Below are 22285 nucleotides of genomic sequence, written 5' to 3'. Positions count from 1 at the left end.
GATGTAAAATGAGGTATGCTATTTGCAGAGTTCTGGTAACTTTAAAAATGTGTTGCGTAAAATTCACATAAAAAGTTGGAAATTGTGTAAATAAAGCCTTTTGTATCCTCAAACAATCCTGAGGCTTCACTTTAAAATTTTGTTCCCATTTCGGACCTCAGTTGATGATAAAAATGTCTCATAAAATTTGTCTTTGACTTAAACATGCTGTTAAAATTAAATTATTTTTCGGATTTTATCGCGGATTTCATATTAAAATTAAAAATAGTTTAATTTCAGTGTCTAATATTTGCGTAAACATAAGAAATCATTCAACATGCTGTATAAATATACAGGGTGTTGCAGGATAGCTATCAACAAAAACTCTTAATAACATTGTAATTGATTACTTATTAATAAAGTGCAAGAAATCATAAACCGTTTGATTGAATTTATTATTCTTGTTTGTTAGGAAAAAAAAATACTCCTGAATGCTGGTAAGATTAACTTTTTTTTTTTAAAAGGATAATGTTTATTATTAGTTCGATATTCAAAATGAATCAAATTATTCTTGTAAAAAACATGGAAATTATGTTCACGAAAAAACGGATACGTTTCGTACAGTCTACCTCAAAATCGTTTTATTCAAATTCATGGATCAGATAGCAACATTTAAATCAATTCTGCCAGAATAATTCAATTCCAATATGGAAACCATGAAGTAACAGGAATAAAATTCCAAACGCTACAACCCTACAAAGAATTGTACATTATTTTGATCAATTCATATTTATCTTTGTGTATTTTTTATTTAGATTCTAAAGTATGACAACCATTATTGGTTTTTCTATTACTATGAAACATCTACGTAACATTATTATGATGAATGTATTTCAATAATAATTACTTATTACTCTATTACAATATTTAAAATTTTATGTTAAAAGAATAAAATGTTTAATACTCATTGATCAAGTTATTTTTTCATACTAAATGCAGTGTAATAAGTGGAGTTAGATTAGTATAATAGCCATTGAACACAATATTTAAAATATTAAAAAATATATATATTAAAAAACAATACGTAGACTATTTTTTTTGTACAAACATCGTAAGCTGGATACAGCATTTCCAATTAGTTTATGACGTAAAGATGACCTAGATAGCACAGATAAATAGCGCCTATAAAACGAACCAGCTAAGTTTCTAATATTCTTAAGAGGAGTAACAGCTATTCGCCTTCAAGTGGAGTAGTAATAGTATTATATTATATACTTATGTGTGTGTAAGTGTGTGTACGCGTGTGTGTGGGTGCGTATGTATGTGTAGACAACTGTACATCTTATCTCTTTAAATACACTGGTAAATGCAAATAAGGATCCTATCCACATTTAAGATTGTATTATTTTGTTATATTAGCTACACAAATTTCGTAATGCCGTATATTTATCCATAATGTTTATTGGTCAAAGCCAAATTCAGAATTCCAGTACGGCCTATTAACTAACGAACGAAGTTTTAATAAAACCTCGACGCTCATTAAAATGCAAAGGTTAGGTGTCAAGCGCTTGCTCAGTAAAGGGTTATTTAAAATGAATACATTTAAAAATTTTGCCTTCGCTGAAACAACACAAGATAAAAACAGTTTTTGTTGCCTTATCATGAGATAGTAATGGAAATTCATTTCACAAACTTTATATTTCGTGAACCGAACAAACTGACAGAAGGGACAAATAAATAGATACGACAACAGTTGAGAGAAAATAGAGCTGCCAGTATTATTCACGAAAGAAAATATAAATTAAACCAAATGCTTGTGGTTGAACTAGACGATATAGATAGGATTTTACTTTTACTGTGGATTATTAGTTTTTTGTTTTGTATACATTTTACATGAAATGTCAAGTCCCCCTTGAGGTGTCGATTTTCATATCTCTTACAATTATACATATTCAAAACTTATGCTTAAAACTTGTATAGGCATTTTAAATTATAATTAATAAGTCGAGACATGCAGTGCATCGTCACATGTTTTTTAATAGACTGATTAGGAAAATAATAAACATTGCCATGTTGTCTTAGCATAATATGGAACTAATTTCTTGTACTAACAACGTAAATTTTAAAAAGCATTTTTTTTATTTACCTGGTCAGGCTATACCATCAATTTTCACACTACATTGTTCTGTATTGGATTATAAATCGATAGTATATCCTTTGCAAGTTATAAATGAGAATTTATAAAATCCAAACAAACTTTCTTTGCTCGCTCCCTTTGAATTACGTTGCTGGGGAGAAATAACATCTATGCATCGCATTGATAAAATCTACTTTCATTTTAACATATATTTGTGAGTCAACGAACTTAAATTAGTCACACAGCGTGCATTTTGTAAATAACTGAATTTTACCGACGCAATTTATTTGTCTGTTTACCTACTTCTATAGAGAGTGTTTCATATAGTTTAATCATGAATCATAATGCTTTCTTCATTCCATTTACAAATTATGTCAGATGATCGTTTCGCCTATTTTAACTATTACGTTGAGTAAGTAAATATTAATATTTTCAAATTAAGTTACCTACACCAATATGTAGGCTGCCATTTTCTTTTACTCTGAAAATATAAGAGTCATTTTTGCCATTGTATTCTAGAAATTTAGATACAGTTAGCATGTCTATACACCATAGATACCTTCATAACGTGATCTAAGTAAAATGTACTAACTGAAGTTATAATTAACAAGCCAGTACTAGCGACTATAGAATATTAAACCAAACAGAATAGTGAACTCTACTTGTTATTGCTTGCATTATTACTGAGACTGAATCGTGGTATCTTTGTACCACAGGATTTCATTTTGAAAATAATTTTTTTTTCACGCAATCCCTAAAACAACGAACATATAAATAAACATAAGTTAATTTTGGAATGTTTATGTTAATTAATTATAAATTCAATAAGTTACTTGAAATATACCGAAAGTACTAGAATAATAATCTTCATTGCGGATATTAGATGACAGGAAAGGGGTGAGAGATGTTTGTACATCTCCACCACCATACGATAGTTAAAGATGAGCTTCACGTCGATTTTCTGTGCAGCAGTTGTATCACTCTTGTGGAGTCGGCCCATTCATGTAGAAAAACATCTATAGTGTGGCTCTACCAATGATATAATGTTAATAAATTTTAACTCAGCAAAGAAGCTACAATATCTTAAATAAGCGACTCGGCGTGGTTTCGCACGGGTAGCACTAGAATTATAATCTAAAGCCAGATGCCTGCTGGTAGTCATCCAAACTTCATGGGACTTCCCAATGGTTTTATCTAAGGATTACATAAAAAGTCATTAAAATCGCTCAAGTTGTTTTTGAGTCTATTCAACATACACACATTTATTTTTAAATAAATATAGATTGCTAAAAGTCAAAATTAAATGAAAATGTATAAACGCATTCACTTACGTAAGTGAAGAATATTGATAGTATTAAAGTCACACGGGAAAACTATCTCAATATAAACATTTCGGCGTAAACCATCTCAGACATCGTGATCTTTGACCTACATTTTATTATTCTGTCATGAATATGAAAAGGATTGAATCAATCTTCTATATCTGAGGTATGATAAATTGTCGCTGTCGAACTATAATAATGCCTATGGCAACTATCTGAACTGGCTAAGATGTTCGGTTTCTTGTTCGAAGAAAAATGAAGCTATGGTAATTAAAGTTTCTATTTGAAACATCACAAATGTTTGTTAAATGAGTATTGATTTTGCAGTGAGATTATACATGACCCAAAATCTTTATTTTAATTATACGTACACTAAAGTGCAACATCGGCAAAATTAAAAATATCCTAAAGAACATATTGATGAAAAAATAGTCTATTTCCAACCAAGCATTCCTCGAAACCCCGTACAAAGTGAAGAATAATATAATTCGAGTTCCGCGGTCTAAGAAGTAGGGAGGAGAAGTTGCGACGAGTTCGAAGCTTTTTTATTGTGACGCGTGCATCGACCGAGCGCTGACGCCGCGTAGTCTCCCGCAATCTTGGATTGCTACAATAAATTCATAGATTAATACAAACAGACGTGGCACGCAATAGCTATCTACAAAACCGATAGCTAAAATACCTACTGCCGTGATTAGATATTTGGGTTTTCTGCTCAGTATCAGCCCGGAGTCTGGAATTTGGGCCCGATATGGCGATAGGCTCGCCCCCTATTATATCATGGGACGGAATACACTTGGCAAAAAGGTGCCCTGGTTGCGGCTATGTATATCCCCTTCGAAAATAAATGCGTGATGTTGTGTATGTATGTCTATGATTAGATTTTTACGTTTCCATAACTTTATTGTCTTTAATTAATAATATTTGTCCGTTTTTATACGCGCAGTATTAAAATACTTAAACACAATACTAATTGGACCAAAATAAAGGCGACAACGCACCTATGATTCATTGGTATAATAGATGTATATTGCAGTTATCACTTACCGTTAGGTGACGTTCTTGTTCGTTTACCTCTCTAGAATTCAATTTTTAATCTTCACATCATAACATTTACATTGTGATACAGTGAGTTGTAATCATATAAGCTGGAAATGTTGTTTTCTTATCCCATGAAAACTTATCAGCCTTAAAGGCAGTTTGGCAAAGGCGAAATTCTTTTACGCCACTAAAAAGTAACGATACGACTCATGGGGATTTCCAAGTGTTTGTTTTTTTGGCTTCTACACTTATAAATATTCCTTAGGTTGTTTCTCGTATTGGATAAATATATACAAGTGCATACATGTTAAATAAATAATTCCTCAAGACCAATTAGTATCAAAATATATTATGCCTATTCGTACATACAAGCGCTAGATTCGCCTTGAAGTGGAGTAAACACTCTGCGGGCGATACTCTTTGCCGATAATAAAAGCTTGGCGCCAAAGTACAAGTAAGCAAATTGAGTGAGGGCATAGATAAATTTGTTTGCGAACATCGGACCGTTCGCACGTTTCACTGACGTCGAAATTGAACCGCCGTAAATGCGGTTTACATTTTTACTTTTGTATTTGTAACATAAACGTTCATGGCAAGTAAAATGGACGAATTTATACGATTGACGCAGCAATTTTATTTCCAAGCCATATCCTACTGCAAATGTCTTCCTTGAGTAGCAATGATGTGCCGCTAATAGATGTATTAACTTTTTGCGGTTCTAACTGGCTTTACACTCCATTGTTCTCTATCTTTTTGTATCGACTTTGTTCGTAATGGAAATACTGCATTGTCAAAGGAATTGATTACATCTCGGTCTCGCCACATGCTTATTTAATTATTTTATTATCATACTTTTAATTTACATTACTTTTAACACCCCATAATGAGAAAATACTAACAAAGAAAAGCTTTTGTCTAGGAAAACTCTAAGCTAATCTCCAGTTCGGCAAAGTAGTAAATAAAGAAAAACAAGAAAGAAAACGTAAACAAAACAATAGTAAAAACCTCACATGGAACACGTGTAGATCTTGTAGCTTTGATTAACATTCTACGTGGAAAATCGATACCTCCTTCACAAAGCCGTACTAGCGTTTGCTACGAACTTCGTAGGGAGCTATAAAAAATCTTCACCTTTCACATCTATTTTCAAACCATACATAACTACCTGTGTATATATTATTTAGATTTGATATTTTTAATTATGACCACTGTGATATTTTGAGCACAAATATGTACATAAATCTATGTTATATTATTAATTTCAATAGGCTTTTTCTAATGCATATTTTATGTTCTATTCTTTGAAGTTTCTTAATTACTTCAGCAGTTATGACTAACAAAAATAATTGGCAATATTTTATGTATTTTTCACGATATAATAAAAACGTTCGACCACTCAAATTCCTCCCATTGGAATTTGATCGAACGTTCTTATTACATTAACAGCGTTATAGATCATAATGCCTTAATAAAAATATACGTATTTTGTAAGTTTCTGGTCCTTTAATAAATTTTTGTATTAATTTAACACGATGGGACGTTTTCTTAAAATGAATTCCTTAGGCATATCCAATTTTAAAACAAGACTAACGTAATAATTCTGCTATACAGAAAATCAACTATAATAACAGTTTAAATGTTTAGTGGTTGTGGGTTAAGAAAACTAGATGCCACAGCGTGCCTATAAATTGTTAAGGTTAAAAATAAATTGTGTAAAAAGCTGTTGCACTACCAAAGAAAAAATAAATCAAGAACTAAAACTTTAGTATATGATGATGGCTAAAATCCTTCAATCTTAACCATTAGGAATATTTTCCTAATATTTCAAATACGGGATGTCTCGTAAGCGAAAAATAGAAACACAGTACTTAAATGGCTCTTATAAAGGCATAACTGAATCCATTAAGGGATAGTTATAACATAACTCAGATAAATTAATTTCACTATGTGTTAAGAGTAATCTTTAAAATAAATTGTACATGTTGTATGACCCGAAAATTTTACGGTAAAACATGTTTAATTAATAAAATGTTGCGAAGTTTTTATTGAATATTTTCACGTTCCTTTCACAAAGTTTTGCTTATGAAAATTTTCTTTTGTGTATTTGGGGAAGATGTATTGATTTTTTCTCTTTACTTTTGCTTTGAAACTTAAGATGAAACTTGTGTTCTTATTTTAGACATTTATAATATAAAGAGTCTAGACTTTTTATTCTCGATTTAATTAGGGAGAATGTTTAATCTGCTCCGAGAGAAAACTGCAACGCATTCATTTTAAAGATAATTTCATATTATTCCTTGAGTAAAATGTAGTAATTATTCTTTTATAACGTTTATCTTTTAAATGGAAACGTTATTTATTTTTATTCTATTTCAAATTAGTATGTGTTACATTATCACTGTTTATATTCCATTCCTTTGAACACGAGTGTGTCAATCTTCTATATCAATAATTTATTTAGAAAGTATTAAATAGAACTTCCAACTTTATTGTTCCCAAGCGTTAGTTACATCAATAAATTATTGTAACAGCGTTGGAGTTGTTCACACAAGCTTAACACCCCAGTGGTGATATCCAAACTGTTTGAAGTTCAGTCAATGGAACAACGTCCACAATTCCAGACCTATTGAACATTTCAAAATTAAACTTGTTTGGAGTTTTGAAGTAATATTTACTACCCACATTTATGCTTTCGTATTAAAAATTGACGTCAACCATTTGCTTGTACTGTTTAACATTTAAACACGACTAATCCTATTAGGTAATGTGGGTTTGCGCATTTGCATCTATTTGCGAGTCGGTCCGAGCTAAGCCAAGTTTACGTCCGACTTATTGCCAAGTCTGGACAAGAAAAATTTTGCTGACGGTTTAAAATGCTCTTTTTCAGATAATAGATAACGTCTCGGTGAAACAGCTTTGGGAATTTGAACATATTTTCTTTAGATTATATTAGCGTGTAAGGTTGAAATTTATTTATTTTGCCAGTCTATTAATAATACTGTGTAGTATAAGGCGCGTCTCCTGGGAAATGTAAGGTTGTATTTCTAGGTCAGATAATTAATTTTTTCGATTTGCGCCGAATAAATTCCCTGAAAGGGTTTCCGTGAGATAGGTCGGTCGTAAAACTACAGAATAAAAGTTTCTGCATCGTATATCATATATTATATGGACGCGGGCCTAACATACTCATATTATACGAGATAATTGCACGTGGAAGAAAATATATCAGTTTTAAAACTATTCATTAGAATAGTTTAAGCCTAAACGCTATTGAAATCTTAATCATTGTCTATATTATGTCTATTTAAGTAATTTAGCTTTGATTATAATGAAAAAAAACGATCGTAATATAACTTTTTTCTAATATAACAAATATACTTTAAACACACATTCACACGACATCTAAACAAACAAAAACGGACTCTCCTCAACTAATTCAATTACGCAACGACAATTCCATAGTAATAGACTAAATATGTTACCAGGGCAGCATCAAATTGGGAGCGCTAAGTAATTTATAATACGTACCCGTACGCGACAAGTCAAGCTCGGCAGTGGGGTTGGTCGATGTGCTTTGTAAACCAGCTGTCGTCGCTATCTCGTCACTATCTCGCCGCTCTGTTGCGAGTATACTATGACCTCAACCAGCTATGTTAGTGCTTTTAGCGAGCTATGGCCAAATAGAGACGAAGATGGTATTAAAGATTATAATATCGGTGAAGTTTTAAGTTTAATGCCTGGTTTGGTTTATAATCTGGGGCATGTTGGAGGTCAAAGGGACAAAGTCGTAAAATAGACGGCATTGTTCTATTAAATGTAATCGATGGGATACCCATTGTGGAGCACGTGGGTCGGGCCCCGTAATATCTTCTTATAATCGGGGATCGTGTGATGGATAACCGTCAACAAAATTAAATTCCCAAGGTAGTGGGATTTCATGAAGTAAGCTCCTCGTGAGGGTCTTTGCTGAAAAATCTAAAACGATTACTCCAAGACTTAATCTTACACAAAATATATATCTATCACATTTTTTTAAGTGCATTTAAGATTTATTCTACAATCTTGTTGCCGTCGTTGCGAACTGATTTACATAACAATAGTGTATAAAAATGTATAGATAACATTAAAACAGTGACACAAACAGTGCAGTGTCCGAAATATGTACAGTTGTACTGTGTACCGAGGATGTTGGGAGAGAGTTGAAGATCACGCTCAATGCTCAACAGAATGAACAGTCGACGCCTGCGCCGACATTTTTATCCATCTAGCTGATGCAGCGATATAAAGTCGATGATAGTCTGCTTTGTCGCTGAGTTCACGTCGTTTCAGGTATGTTGTTTTTATCTATTTGAAAATATATGTTAATTAAGGTGCGTTTGGTAATACTGGATATCGGGGTAATCTCGTTGTTTCAAAATGACGGCTAAACAGTAACTAATACTAATACATTAGTAAACAAATGTGTTATATTACACTTCAGGCTGTGTTGTCGGTATTAGCAATTGTCGGGTTTAGCAGTAATCTAGAAACTACCGGATAAATCCATGATCCGGTATTACCGAAAAAATAACTATTATTTGATCGTCCTTTACCTATATTATACTTTAAGTTACGCATTATTTTTAACTTCAAACATTATTTTTAGATAGACAGCAGTAATAACACCTTTGGATGTTTGATTTAGGTACTGACATTGTATTCAGATTTATATAAATCCCTATATATACTTAATGTTATTGTAAAGTCTTTGTAATGCATACCTGCATACTATGTAAGCGACTTAATTGGAGGAATAATTATTATATAATTATAATTAAATATTCTCATGTACCTTGACTTATCATAAGCGCAACTATGTTTTCCTTAGTGATGACTAAAGCATTTAACGTTCTTAATTTAATTTATGTTTTATAAGTAGAGGAGGGTGAATTTTAGTTAGCCTAATTTTTATTCAGAGCTACAGGGAAACAACGACAAATAACAGAGCTTTCCTTCTACAAACCATTTTACAAACGGTTAATTAAATAATATTACAACATCTCTCCTCAACGAAAATATAAATATAATTGTTAGCCTAAAATTTTTCACATTAAATCTTCATGACAATATTAATAATAGTATTATCTTCCACCATATATAACAAATTACCCATATTTTTTATCATCCTTCCAGGTGATTTAAAAGTAATAATACCAGTGCAACAATAGCCGTAACGATGGCATCGTAAAAACACCCATAAAAACTGGAATCATATTCAAAGCTTTGTTGCATCATCAAAATAATAGGCGGCTCATTTTATTCCTGCCGCCTGGCTTCTACAAAAGATAAGAGAACGGCTAAGTTCGCGCCGTAAATGTTTTAAACGCTGACTTAGCGTGAACCCTCCACACTTTAAAAGAGAAAAAATGTAATGACTAACCGTGGAAACAACTCCACTCATGGTGTTAAAACTCCTAATTTATTTTAATTAATTGTTGACATCGAAAGCAGTGTTCTCGTCGATAAATTTTAAATTAAATCTATCTCGCTCGTTACGCTCACATACCGTACCGCTAGAAGTGGAAACTTTTTTGTTTTATGACGTCACTTGCTGAATTGTGACAATGTTGTTTTTCATTAGAGGAGAAAAGCCCACCGGCCCAGTATTTTGACGTGATTTATAAGCCTTCTCTTACGAGACTTCGAAACGACTTAAGTTTTTTGCCCTTTGAATAAATTATGAATGTAAGTCGCCATGGTAGCGAAATGGCAAAGTTTAAATTATTCAAGAGGCTAATTATTGACTTCTAGATTTCTTGCGATTTATCAAGTAAATAAGTTCATATATAAATAATAGTTTCTTCTCCTTCTAAAGTGGCATTTATTAATCATCAAAGTGTAAAGATTTGCTGCAAGGGTTCAATTTCTTTAAGTAGAATTACACATTAAGCACTACAATGATAATAAAAAGCCAAAGAAATGAAAAATACATGATAAGGCCAAAAATGTCTATCATCTCTTCGCTATCAGCACTAACACAAAATATAAGAAACCAGATTATTATGGGTTCTATCTTGTAAATTATTTACATTTAAAATCCTCGGCTTTATAAAGCTTATCAAAATAAAAACCGGCGACACTTCATTCGCAAAAAGATAGTCAACAAAGAAAAATGGAAGAAACCGCGCAAACAAAAACAGTGATAATAGGTTAATCATTCAGAATGGATTTCTTACACCAATAAACTTGATTCACTCATTCATTTCTCAAAACGCAGAATAAAGATACTGTGTACATTCCTGACAGCAAGATGAATGGTATTTGCCGAAGGTGAACAATTTATTAGATCTGTGATCATGGTATAGAAAAAATTCAAACATCCGCCTCTAAAAGATTGAGTGGCTATTAGGTATTTCGTAATTTGTTTCCTTTCACCCGTCTATTTTTGGATCTTCTTGCTGTTGCTAAGTGAGCACAATTTATAAATTAGCTACAATCAGTATTATTGTTTTTATCAATAACATTTCTTTTACATTTTAGCGATGTTAAGTCGAAAGACACATAGTGTCTGGATCGTAAATTCTAGACACATTTGTTTAGAGTTTTACTAGAGCTAACAAAGAGCACTAAAACTGGATTTTGCTGTATAAATTCAGATGCGATAGTATTTGCGTTTACGTTTGAGCTGGAATATTTATTTTCTTTTTACATAATATTATTCCATGGCATACTCGATTCAGGCAATCAAATATTATTCTTTAATTACATATTTTAATTGGTAAAACCTGTGCACTGTTAAAGTAAAATATCATGTTTTGTAAACGAAAATATTTTTTTTATTATTTGTTACTTGATTTACATGTTTTGTGATATAACGCATACGGCATACGCATCAATACTGATAAATCGGACAGTTCAGTAGAGGAATATTTTAACCGTAAAATTTTAATGGAATTTATTTTTCCTGATTGAATTTTTGCCGAAGTTATGACAAAATTGAAATCAGTCCTAACTTTTTAAGCTTCAACCATATTGTTTTTATAAAATATTATACAAATTTTACCTTCGGAATTGTTATCTTAAGCCATTTTTAATGACTTTGCTTTAGTTTTGTTATTGGTAGATTTCTTAAATCCATTCACAAGGTCTTACCTCATCAAACCGACGCTGCTAAATGTGTCGCGTTCCAGTATCACCTCTGTATCCAAATTCAAGGCCCGTATAATTGTATCGACTGGCATGCATACACATCTCACGTCAATTATTACTCTATCTGGAAGTTACTCCAAACCATCAGGTGCAATGGAGTTATCCTCCCCTATAAAAAAGACCCACTTAAAAAATAATGTAGTAGTCACTCGCTTATTCCTCGACTGGCCAGATTATAACCGAATTTTTGACATATTTAACGAATCGCTTGCTATGTTCAAAAATAAAATATTTAACTCGCTTGTTGAAACCTAAATCTAGTTCTATATTAACTTTTATATGTAGAATATACTGCACTTATGGTGTACCCAATTGTTTTTTGTTATGTAATACGTTCATTCGGTGACAACCTGTAAGTAAATCAACACTGCAATAATTACTTATTGTTTCATGTAACAAATACATATGTATGGTATGTTTTTTGGTTGTCCAAATAAAATAAATAAACAAATAATGATGACATACGGTAATATATTTTTAAAATCCTCTTCAAAATACATCACTGCGTTTCGTGTCCAACCCACGTCCGTTAGGGCGTCGTGCGTGCTCGTTGTGACCTTATCTTGAATATTTTAGGTTATGTTTGGGCTTGTGTCATGATAAAAGTTTTTACCAGACGCGGACAGTGTTTTTTCTACCCCTCTGTGTTTTGCCCTTAGTTATAATATGTCCCAAAAGGGTTATAAATCGTGTTTAGATATTTCAATGAGTTTTTACAGCTTTAGATTTGTATGTAATTTCCTACATCGTAATTATGTCGACAGAAATGCACCCACAATGATAAAACCCATCTGTCTCTTATGGTGATTTAATTTTATATTTCACTGAGCCATTTTGTATTTTGGGTAGGTATATTATCTATTTATATCAGGTGGATGAGTAAAAAGTGCAAAAATAACAACGATAATTATTGATGAATGTTTTATATGAATACATCTATACTACATCATAATAATACATCTCGTTGCGACATTTAACTTGGAGTACATTAATGGAATGGTATATTAAGATATACTCGTTCGCCAAGGTTGTAAATACACCTGTAATATATTGATGTAGTATAATCACTTCGGTTGCTATACAAATCGATAAAAATATTATCATTAGGCCTCATGATCATTACTATTATTTCGATATATTACGTGGAATTCCAATCAACGTACTGGTTACTTAGTCTGGCCATAAATACTGTTACACTTAATTATAAAAAAATATTACATTTGAATTTCGAATCTGTCATTTTTATACGATTGTTCATTGTGTTTTCTCATTTTGGCGCCAATACATTGTAAAATATTTTGCGATATTAAAATGGTGTGGGGTGATAAAGAGAACCGAATCGCTGTGATAGCATTACACAAAGTAGGTATGGAGCCAAATGCAATTTTTAAAACTCTCCATACACTTGGTATTAGTAAAATGTTTGTGTACCGGGCTATTAATAGGTACAATGAGACCTCCTCTGTTTGTGACAGAAAAAGATCTGGCCGTCCACGTAGTGTTCGTACGAAAAAGGTGGTCAAAGCAGTAAGGGAAAGAATTCGAAGAAATCCTGTCCGAAAGCAAAAGATTTTATCTCGGGAAATGAAGATAGCACCTAGAACCATGTCGCGTATTTTAAAAGATGACTTAGGACTTGCAGCCTATAAGAGACGCACTGGCCATTTCTTAACTGATAATTTAAAGAAGAATAGGGTGGTAAAATCGAAACAACTACTGAAGCGGTACGCAAAGGGAGGTCACAGAAAAATTTTGTTTACGGATGAGAAAATTTTTACAATTGAGCAACATTTTAACAAACAAAATGACCGTATTTATGCTCAAAGCTCTAAGGAAGCTTCCCAATTAGTCGACAGAGTGCAACGTGGACATTATCCGACTTCAGTGATGGTTTGGTGGGGTGTTAGCTATGAAGGAGTGACTGAGCCATATTTTTGTGAAAAAGGTATCAAAACATCGGCACAAGTGTATCAAGATACCATTCTTGAGAAGGTAGTTAAGCCCCTTAACATCACCATGTTCAATAACCAAGTATGGTCCTTCCAGCAAGACTCGGCGCCGGGTCATAAAGCTCGGTCCACGCAGTCTTGGTTGGAATCGAACGTTTCGGACTTCATCAGAGCTGAAGACTGGCCGTCGTCTAGTCCCGATCTTAATCCGCTGGATTATGATTTGTGGTCAGTTTTAGAGAGTACAGCTTGCTCTAAACGCCATGATAATTTGAGTCCCTAAAACAATCTATACGATTGGCAGTGAAGAATTTTCCCATGGAAAGAGTGCGTGCTTCTATTGATAACTGGCCTCATCGTTTAAAGGACTGTATTGCAGCCAATGGAGACCACTTCGAATAAGCTTTTTATATTTTTAATTGTTTTATATTTATGTATTAAACTGACACACTGTAAAAGTAATAAATGTTATTTGCAGTTAACAATTTTCTTTTTTCTTTATTACAATATTTATGGCAAGACTAGGTATATTAAGCGAAACGTGAAATACACGTCCTTTGATTTACTTTAATTTATAATTATATCTAACGTTAGATTCCTTTATCCGAAATGTACGCACAATTACGTAAATTTCAAACAGTTAATCTTAATTTGTAATTTCAATTGTGGCACATTTGAATGCAGATTTAAATTCGTGCTCACTTCCACAGTTTCCTTTTGTTCGCAAAACAAATTTGTTACGCCCTTGGGCCTTTACCAAAGACACGCACATCCCTTTCTCAGCGTCTTAGACACAAAACGTTGTAAAGTTAGACTTATTCCGCTAATAAGACTTCGCAACGTACAAAATGTCCATCTGTGCGAGCATTTATTTAATTAAGCAGGAAGTTTTCAAGGGCGTCAGTTCCGCGGTGTATTTTTGATGATAATATCCCTTGTGTTCCATTGTTTGTGGTAACGATGATATATAGCCTTATTGCGTGTGTGAATACTTCAATATTAAAAACCGTCGCATCAATGCGGCAATCATGTTTTATATAATACAATTTTCTGTATGAAATTTTAGTCAAACAGTTCGCACTAGGTCAGTGCTGTGAAATATAACTCAAACTTTTCATTGAGAGGTCTTTGCCCTAATGTTCAGTCGTATTGTACAGAAATTTAAAATCTAGGTACATGAAATTTAAATATTTGAATTTCGACGTAGAGTTGGTTTCATAGAGAAGTTTTGTATTTACATTTTTTGTCAATGTTTTATCACACGTTTATACTAGCCGTTTTACCATATAAAACTCATGAAGATCTATAGGATATTTCGGAGAAGACAACCTAAAACTAATGCGACGATAAAATTTACTTTAACTTTGGTATAGTTTGTTTCTCCAGGGATAAAAATCCACTGTATCGAAAAGTTTTGTTGTAAAGTTTTCTTAGTACTCGACGTTATATTGCTTTGCAAGAATTTTTTATCCAGCACAAATATTCAAATAAAATCAAACTAGCTTTTAGTCGCCGATTCGCCTATTAAAATATTTTTTACGGGATAAGAGTTCCTATATATGTATGTCAACCTATGTCCTTCCCAGGGTTTTCAAATATTTTCGTACCAAATTTCATCAATAATTATTGTTGGATAGTTTCTGAATATCGCGGTAAGACAGCGCGGGGGGGGGGGGGGTTATTTGATAATACGCAAGGACTACCAGGAATATTTTATGAATAAAAACCATTACGGGAAGTTTCGATACTACACTCAGTATTTACTGTTGGTTTTGCCAGTTCTGCCAGATCTACCAGTTCAAACAAATTATCATACGAAAGATGATATAATCAATTTTACTTACAGATGACAAATTGCCAGCCTTCACAGTTACGTATTAAAACAGATGTAAATTTTCTGTGATTTATATTATGCCTTTTTGGCCGACACGTCACAACGTAAAAATTTCGCATCATTTTTAGAACTAGCGAATATTATTTAAACTTGTTTTATAAATTTCTTCACGTATAATTCTATATATATCTAACGGAGTCGCGGACCTCTGAAGTGGACCTAAGTCTCCGATAAAGGTCATCTTCAAATATCACCAGAATTTTTCGTTTATGGTTTCATAAAATAAGGTAGGTGGTTAAACATAATATCTGAAGTGTTTTCATCGTTTTTTGCTAATCTTAAAAATCTCTTACCCAGATGATTAATGTATTATTTTCAAAAATACATATTATGGTTTTTATTACGTGATGTATCTGTCTTGTGTAAAGGAGATAGATGTTATTTTTTATCAAGTTTATTTTCTCTCGGGAATAGTGCTCTTAAACGATGCGTGGTGTAAAATCCTCTGAAAGATTTCATTTAGGCTTCAACCGTCCTCGAGTTGTTTGCTGTTGACTCTTGGAGACTCATTACCTGCTTCATTAAAGCGAGTGTACTTTCAAAAAGCGTTTAAGTCTGGCTGGAAGTAAGCGCTCGCTTTAATTCATTGTTTCCACGTTATAACTTCAGAAATTATAACAGCTTCGATGAAATATCATTAATGTTGAAGTGTAATGGTGTCTTAATAGTTTTAATCTTCACTGTTGTCCTTAATACGTGATGTGATTATACGCGAAAAAAAAAGAAATCACTTTTTTTAATTATTATTTTTTGTCGCAAAGGAGTGTTTGGTCTGGGTAGCAATATATTGTTTATATTCGATATAGGAGACAATTATTCTTATCTAACATCTTTGTTATGATATTATAATAAAACTATAAAACCAGCAGTGTTTTGCGCGTTACCTCCTTTCTGTTGCATGTCAATTGTCGCGTATATAGATTTTGCGTGATATACTACAAAGGTACTTTCTAGAAGAATAGAAATTAGCTTCTCTGTATTCTAAATTCACAGCATAGATCAAACATTATAGATTGCCGAACATTATGCATTTTAGATGAGGCAAACAATATTTTATTGGACATCGTTACGTATAATAGCAGTGGTCGAGACATAAAAAACATCATTTGTGTGGAGTCATTAGGGACAGTCCATGATAGAATGTTACCACGGTCGCCGAATATATAAATTACATTGTCAAAATTCCCTTTACGTTCTAACTTGGACATTTGTAAACTTAACTCAATAATCTCAAATGGGGTCACGTTGTTCTTTGAAGGTATTTTATTGATCCTATGGCAAGATAAGTCAATTACCAGTTCTGAGTTATTTACAGAATGGAAGTAATTACTTTGTTAGTTAGAACAATTCATATTTCGTCTATTTCCTAATGTGAAAGTAAATTGATATGTTTGTTTGTGTCACATTTGTTAGTGACATTAAACTTATTTAAGAGGTCGTAAAACCATACTGAGCGTACGTTTTCCTAGCGCGCATTTTATTTCTAAAATCAAACCGAAATGTTTTCATTCAACGTCAGGATTATTCATGAGAAATGACGAGAAAAAACTAGCATACAACACTAAAGCTGATGACGAGTACTAAAATTTCCATAACGCATAAATCTTTGCGCACTCCGGTTTTGACTGCCATTTTTACCGACCGTAAGTACCTACTATAACAATCAGATTCATGTAAGTCGCTCTTCACCTTTGGTTCATTTTCTTTCTCATTACATGAATATCTTAGGTACCTTAACGTCTATTTTGCTTCTAAAATAGTAAACACACTAAAAAAGTTCTGTCACACATGTACTTACAACATTTACGAGATTCGAGATAAGTTTTAATTGGTTTTAAAAACTCTATTATTAAAGTTCGAAGTTCGAACGAGTAATGAATAAAAATCATTGTTATTATTCACTGGAGAACAGTACCGATAATAGTTTGTAAACTTTAAATTTCAGTATTAAATGTAATTCGTTTGAGGGTGTCTGCACGCAAATACCATTAGTATCGGCTAGGCCATTCAACGAATTTTTATGTGTATGACCTCTGTAAACTAAAGTATATTCGACGAAGACTTGTTTGTACACATGCGGATATTTTATACACATAGCTTGACATGCGAGCTTGTTCTCATAAAATAATGAACGTTGTACGCAATGGACGGAGGCCTTTGCATGATGTAGAAGTGGGCAGGCGAACTAACCTTTATTCGTCCAATGACACGTGAAATATCCGGGTTAAGTTGACTGTGTCGTGGTTACGTACACAATGGGTTGATTGTCACGTTTTAAATAGTCAAGAGGTAGTTAAAATACGCAGACTAATTGGAACCTTCAAAATATTTACTATAGAGTCTTATTCAATTTACTGACTAGCCTGTTTAATTACGTTAGCGTGTTGGAAAAATAATATTAATTTATACCAGCTCTTCTAAATTAGATAATACCAGTTCCAAGAAAATTGCTTTCCTACATCTTGAATGATTGCACCAGCAAGCATTTTATGGTAGCCATTCAATATTTCAGACTTAAAACGTCTTGTTGGGTCATATAAAATTTAAGTCGCTATAGCTATAAAACTAGTGGGATGCTATTATTTTCTCAATTAATTTTTGTTGCACACAAAGTTAACGAGATCTTAATCAAAATATTTAGAAATAAAATTTTAAGCGACTTCTACATTTTAGTAGTCCATTTCTTGAGAAAACAAATGTAGAGCACTCAACTGCTGGAGCATTAACGTTTCGTATTAGAGATGGAAAGCACCTCGAGGGAAGAAATTGTCAAGTAAGTACATATTGCCTTTTCATACAGGCTAATCAAACGAAATGTCTTTATTTTTGTTTGATTACTAAGACATAGGTAAAGCTGTATGTGTGACCATTTTTTAATTTATATTAACAAAAGAATAAGTATGTAAATCTAAACTAGTGCAAAGTTGTGTGAAGTTTGCGTAATCTATACTTATAATAAATCTGTAGAGAGGTCAATTCTGTACATGAAATATATTTCCAAAATAACTATCAGGGGGTGATTAGGGATCGATACTGATGCCAAAAATGCAATTAGTAAAATTTTTGTCTGTCTTTCTGTCTGTCTGTCTGTCTGTCTGTCTGTCTGTCTGTCTGTATAACCGTTATAGAAACAAAAACTACTCGACGGATTTTAACGAAACTAGGTACAATTATTTGTCATACTCCTGTGCTGGTTATAGTATACTTTTTATCACGCTACAATTAATAGGAGCACAGCAGTGAAGGGAAATGTTGGGAAAACGGGAGAAGTTACTCCATTTTTTAAGCTTCCGTCGCGTGTGCAACCTTAATGGTTAATGCTACGCAGAAATCATGTATGACGGAAATGTTCTCCTTAAAATTATGTAAAAAATATCCCACGACAGCATATGTCTATCTTTTATGGTTGACTCACAATAACACGCGTAACTTCCGATAGCTTAGCAGTTCGAAGCTTTCTCATTATATTTGTCTACTCTTACGTTTATAACACTCTCAGTCATCCCTAATTAAAAAAGTTAACATTATTAAATATTCCATAAAAAGAATCATAGAAATCGGTATAGAAACACCAAAGTTATACATGAAATACGCTAATAATAAGCCATCATGCGTGAATACTGAATCATGCTATAAGGATTATTTTTGTATATATATAAGGTCGCGAACGCACACGCAGGCGGCTTGCTTGGCATCTAGAGGCTAGCGAATCACCTAGCGAGTAGCTTCGTAAAACGAACATTCTCGAACATTCGTGACCGGCTCCATTTTTGAAGTCCGAAATCCACGCGGGCGAAGCTGCGGGCGGAAGCTAGTTATAAAATAAATGCTTTTTGATTATGTAATCACTGTTTGATTTTATTTTTCATAAAATTGGTTTAAACGGGAAATACAAAAAATATTTATCAAAACACGGATAAAAAGCAAACGTCTTATGCCTCTAAGTGTGCTAATAACTCACTGTCCCAGAGAATTTCGTCACACAATTTTATATAACTCGTAAGAAATAAAACACCCACATCAAAGTAATTTACACTTGACAAGAAAAAAGAACGGTTTCGCTTTATACTCGTATATCCAGCAGTTACCCGTTGAGCAACAATATAATCTTATTTTCCGGGCTTTCGATTCGAGTGAAAATTGTAACAATAGCAAAAATCCTTGTCAAAACGTATCCAAGTAAACAATTTCTACCCTTTCACAATCGTGGACGATAGACCGAGCGCTATCTACACGAGGACGGGCGAAATGTTCTTTTCATACGCACATAATATATTCCAGACTGTATCCTTGTAGCCTTACGAATGTTACTTTAGATAAACAATATAGTACGTCTCATCCAAATATGTCGACTGCGAAATTATGGTTTTGTTTTTGTTCTATCGCGCCAGTCATTTCAGCAGAATTTCCGTTATCTGGATTAACCGTTCTCCGCGATTTACCTTTTTTATTATAATCGAGTATTTGGTATTCTTTGTTTTATTGTTTTGCGAAAACAGTGTAAGCGTCGTATAATCTGACTACGTGAGAATTATTGGAATTGCTTAGTATGTTATGAAGTATTATGTTCCCAGTGTATGTGATAAAAAAAAACATATAATGGCGAGTTGTGTTCGCAAAACGCGTATCATTAAAGCATATATTCATGGTTTTAAGATTTTTCCGTTACATGTGCTGGAAGACATTGCTTCTTTCCCAATTTATTGATTTTTGATCAACAGGAATTAGGTTTTGATTTCCTTTCCTGAAATCGCAAAACATGTGGCATAAAAGGTCGTATAATATTTTGATCACGGCGACTTACAAATTTGAGTTATTTGAAGAGATCATAGACCCAAGTACTTGATATCAATTTTAACTTGATACCTCTACGCGTTCCTAACAAAAAGGGTCTTGGCAGACAGACAAACGGACAACAAAGTGATTCTATACAGGTTGCTTTCGGTATACGGAACCCTAAAAATAACCTTTATTACATTATCCTCCCTGTTTATTGAGTGCAGTATATTTTAGCTATATATTTATTATTGGGATTGATATGTGGCTCAATATGGACGATGGACTCACTCCGTATCACATGATGGATCGGATATAAACTTTGCGAAATGTGAGTTCTTCAGCACCTCTGCCCAACCTTTTGACAACAACGTCGTGGCTTTATATTGATGTAATAATTATCATTCGCAATAAATAATGCTGAATCGTCCAGTTATTTTATTTTCACAAACGCATGCAATCCACGCCGATAATAACAGATTTATTATGTAATCCAACCCATTAATGTGCATTAAAAGCCTCATTATAAAACAATTTTTGTTTATCGCCTGGCGCGCTCAAACAAACCCCTTTGATATGATTGAAACGCCAATACTCATGCATACAATTTTAAGGATACATTAAATATCTCTTGTGATAATTCTCGCGCTTGGAACAATATAACTACCGCTTTCATATCCAATATAAATCCGACCTCTTTGAAGTTTTATTTATAGGACTCAGAGTTTTACGAGCATTTTTTCAGGTAACACTAAAAACTTAATTGCGCCTAACAAACTTTGTAACTACCTTCTTTGTAAATGTTACTTTCTTTTTTGGTAATGTATTTGAAAAGTTTATTGTGGTTCTAATGATGTAGGATAGATCACTTGTCTAAGTAAACTCTTTATGAATAATATACGAGGCCTGATGGCGATTTATTACAAAATGTGGACAAAATTTCTACTATTATTGTTAATGGTTTAGTAAAACTTGCTAGACGCGGCGTATATACGATTATTTAACAATAGTATATATATTCTGAAATTGGACGTTCCATACAAAGGACTGATTTTACAAAATAAAAATGTATGTACTAACAGTTGTTCCAAAAAGTATTGAAGCAATATAAAATTCGTATTAGGAAGAACTTAGGAGGATGAAATTTGGTAACACTGTTAATGATTAACCGTATGGAACAATCTATTAATCTATATCACGCACCTAAACCTTAAAGTAGAACATTAAAAAATCACTATAGATTTATTCATATTGGCATTTGTAACAATCTAGTTTTTAAAACGTAACACTCGGAGCACAAATCCCACACCGAACAGATATTGAATGATAACAATACAGATTCTCTTGAGGCGTTGTCTAGTACGAAAGAGCGATGGGGAAAAGTCGATCGCGGCTTTTATTCTTTTTCACCACATATTTATATCAGTTTAGTTTAGGAACTATTCAATTTTATTTTCATATGAATTATAATTTTTAAACTTTATATACCACGCCTTTAGAACTAAAGTGACATAACCCAAAAAAATGCTGGGAAATAAACAAAACATGTATTAAAATGCCTTTAAAAATCGGTTCATAACAAAACCAGCGAAACAATTTTGTAGATACCTTTATTACCTTAGTTCCTTAGTTCTAACTTCTAATGGTTCGAAAATTGGATAGGAAGCCTGGAAAAGACCTCTAGCGGAACTTATAATGTCAGCTGGCGAGGTGGTAAGTTGTAACCGAAATCTCAACTTTAATGAGATTTCCGCTCCTCAGAGGATGTTAATCTGTCGGTTCTGGTTTTTGTTAAACAAAATTCGAGTTGGTATTAAGCCATGCGAAAATATAAGCATTACTCTAGGTTTTAGTATGTGGCGCTGCAGATTATTTTGAATTCAGCATGAATAGGCAGTTTTGCAATTGTGCTTCGTACTGTTAGTGAGATTACGGAAGGCTCGAGAATGGCTTCCTTTCTTTCCAAATCCTATGATCTCTCCCTCAGGACTTAGTTATG

The 22285-nt window shown here is 33.0% G+C and overlaps 1 protein-coding gene across 4 annotated transcripts in view; it reads left to right on the top strand.

Annotated features, from left to right (window-relative positions):
• The window catches only part of LOC115446687 (small conductance calcium-activated potassium channel protein), a 235278-nt gene that overhangs the window by 149429 nt on the left and 63564 nt on the right, over window positions 1–22285 (top strand). The window contains exon 1 of one of the 4 annotated variants that reach the window (XM_037436476.1): window positions 8300–8808. The exons of the other annotated variants lie outside the window; for them this stretch is intronic. Coding sequence (XP_037292373.1) covers window positions 8770–8808 — 39 coding nt within the window. The 5' untranslated portion in view covers window positions 8300–8769. Of the gene's footprint in view, window positions 1–8299; window positions 8809–22285 lie in introns of those variants that run through there. 4 annotated transcript variants of the gene reach the window in all.

This window comes from Manduca sexta, chromosome 8 (assembly GCF_014839805.1).
Source record: "Manduca sexta isolate Smith_Timp_Sample1 chromosome 8, JHU_Msex_v1.0, whole genome shotgun sequence".
Taxonomy (NCBI): Eukaryota; Metazoa; Arthropoda; class Insecta; order Lepidoptera; family Sphingidae; genus Manduca; species Manduca sexta.
Note: the sequence above shows the minus strand (reverse complement) of the source record. Positions and strands in the feature narration are given on the sequence as shown.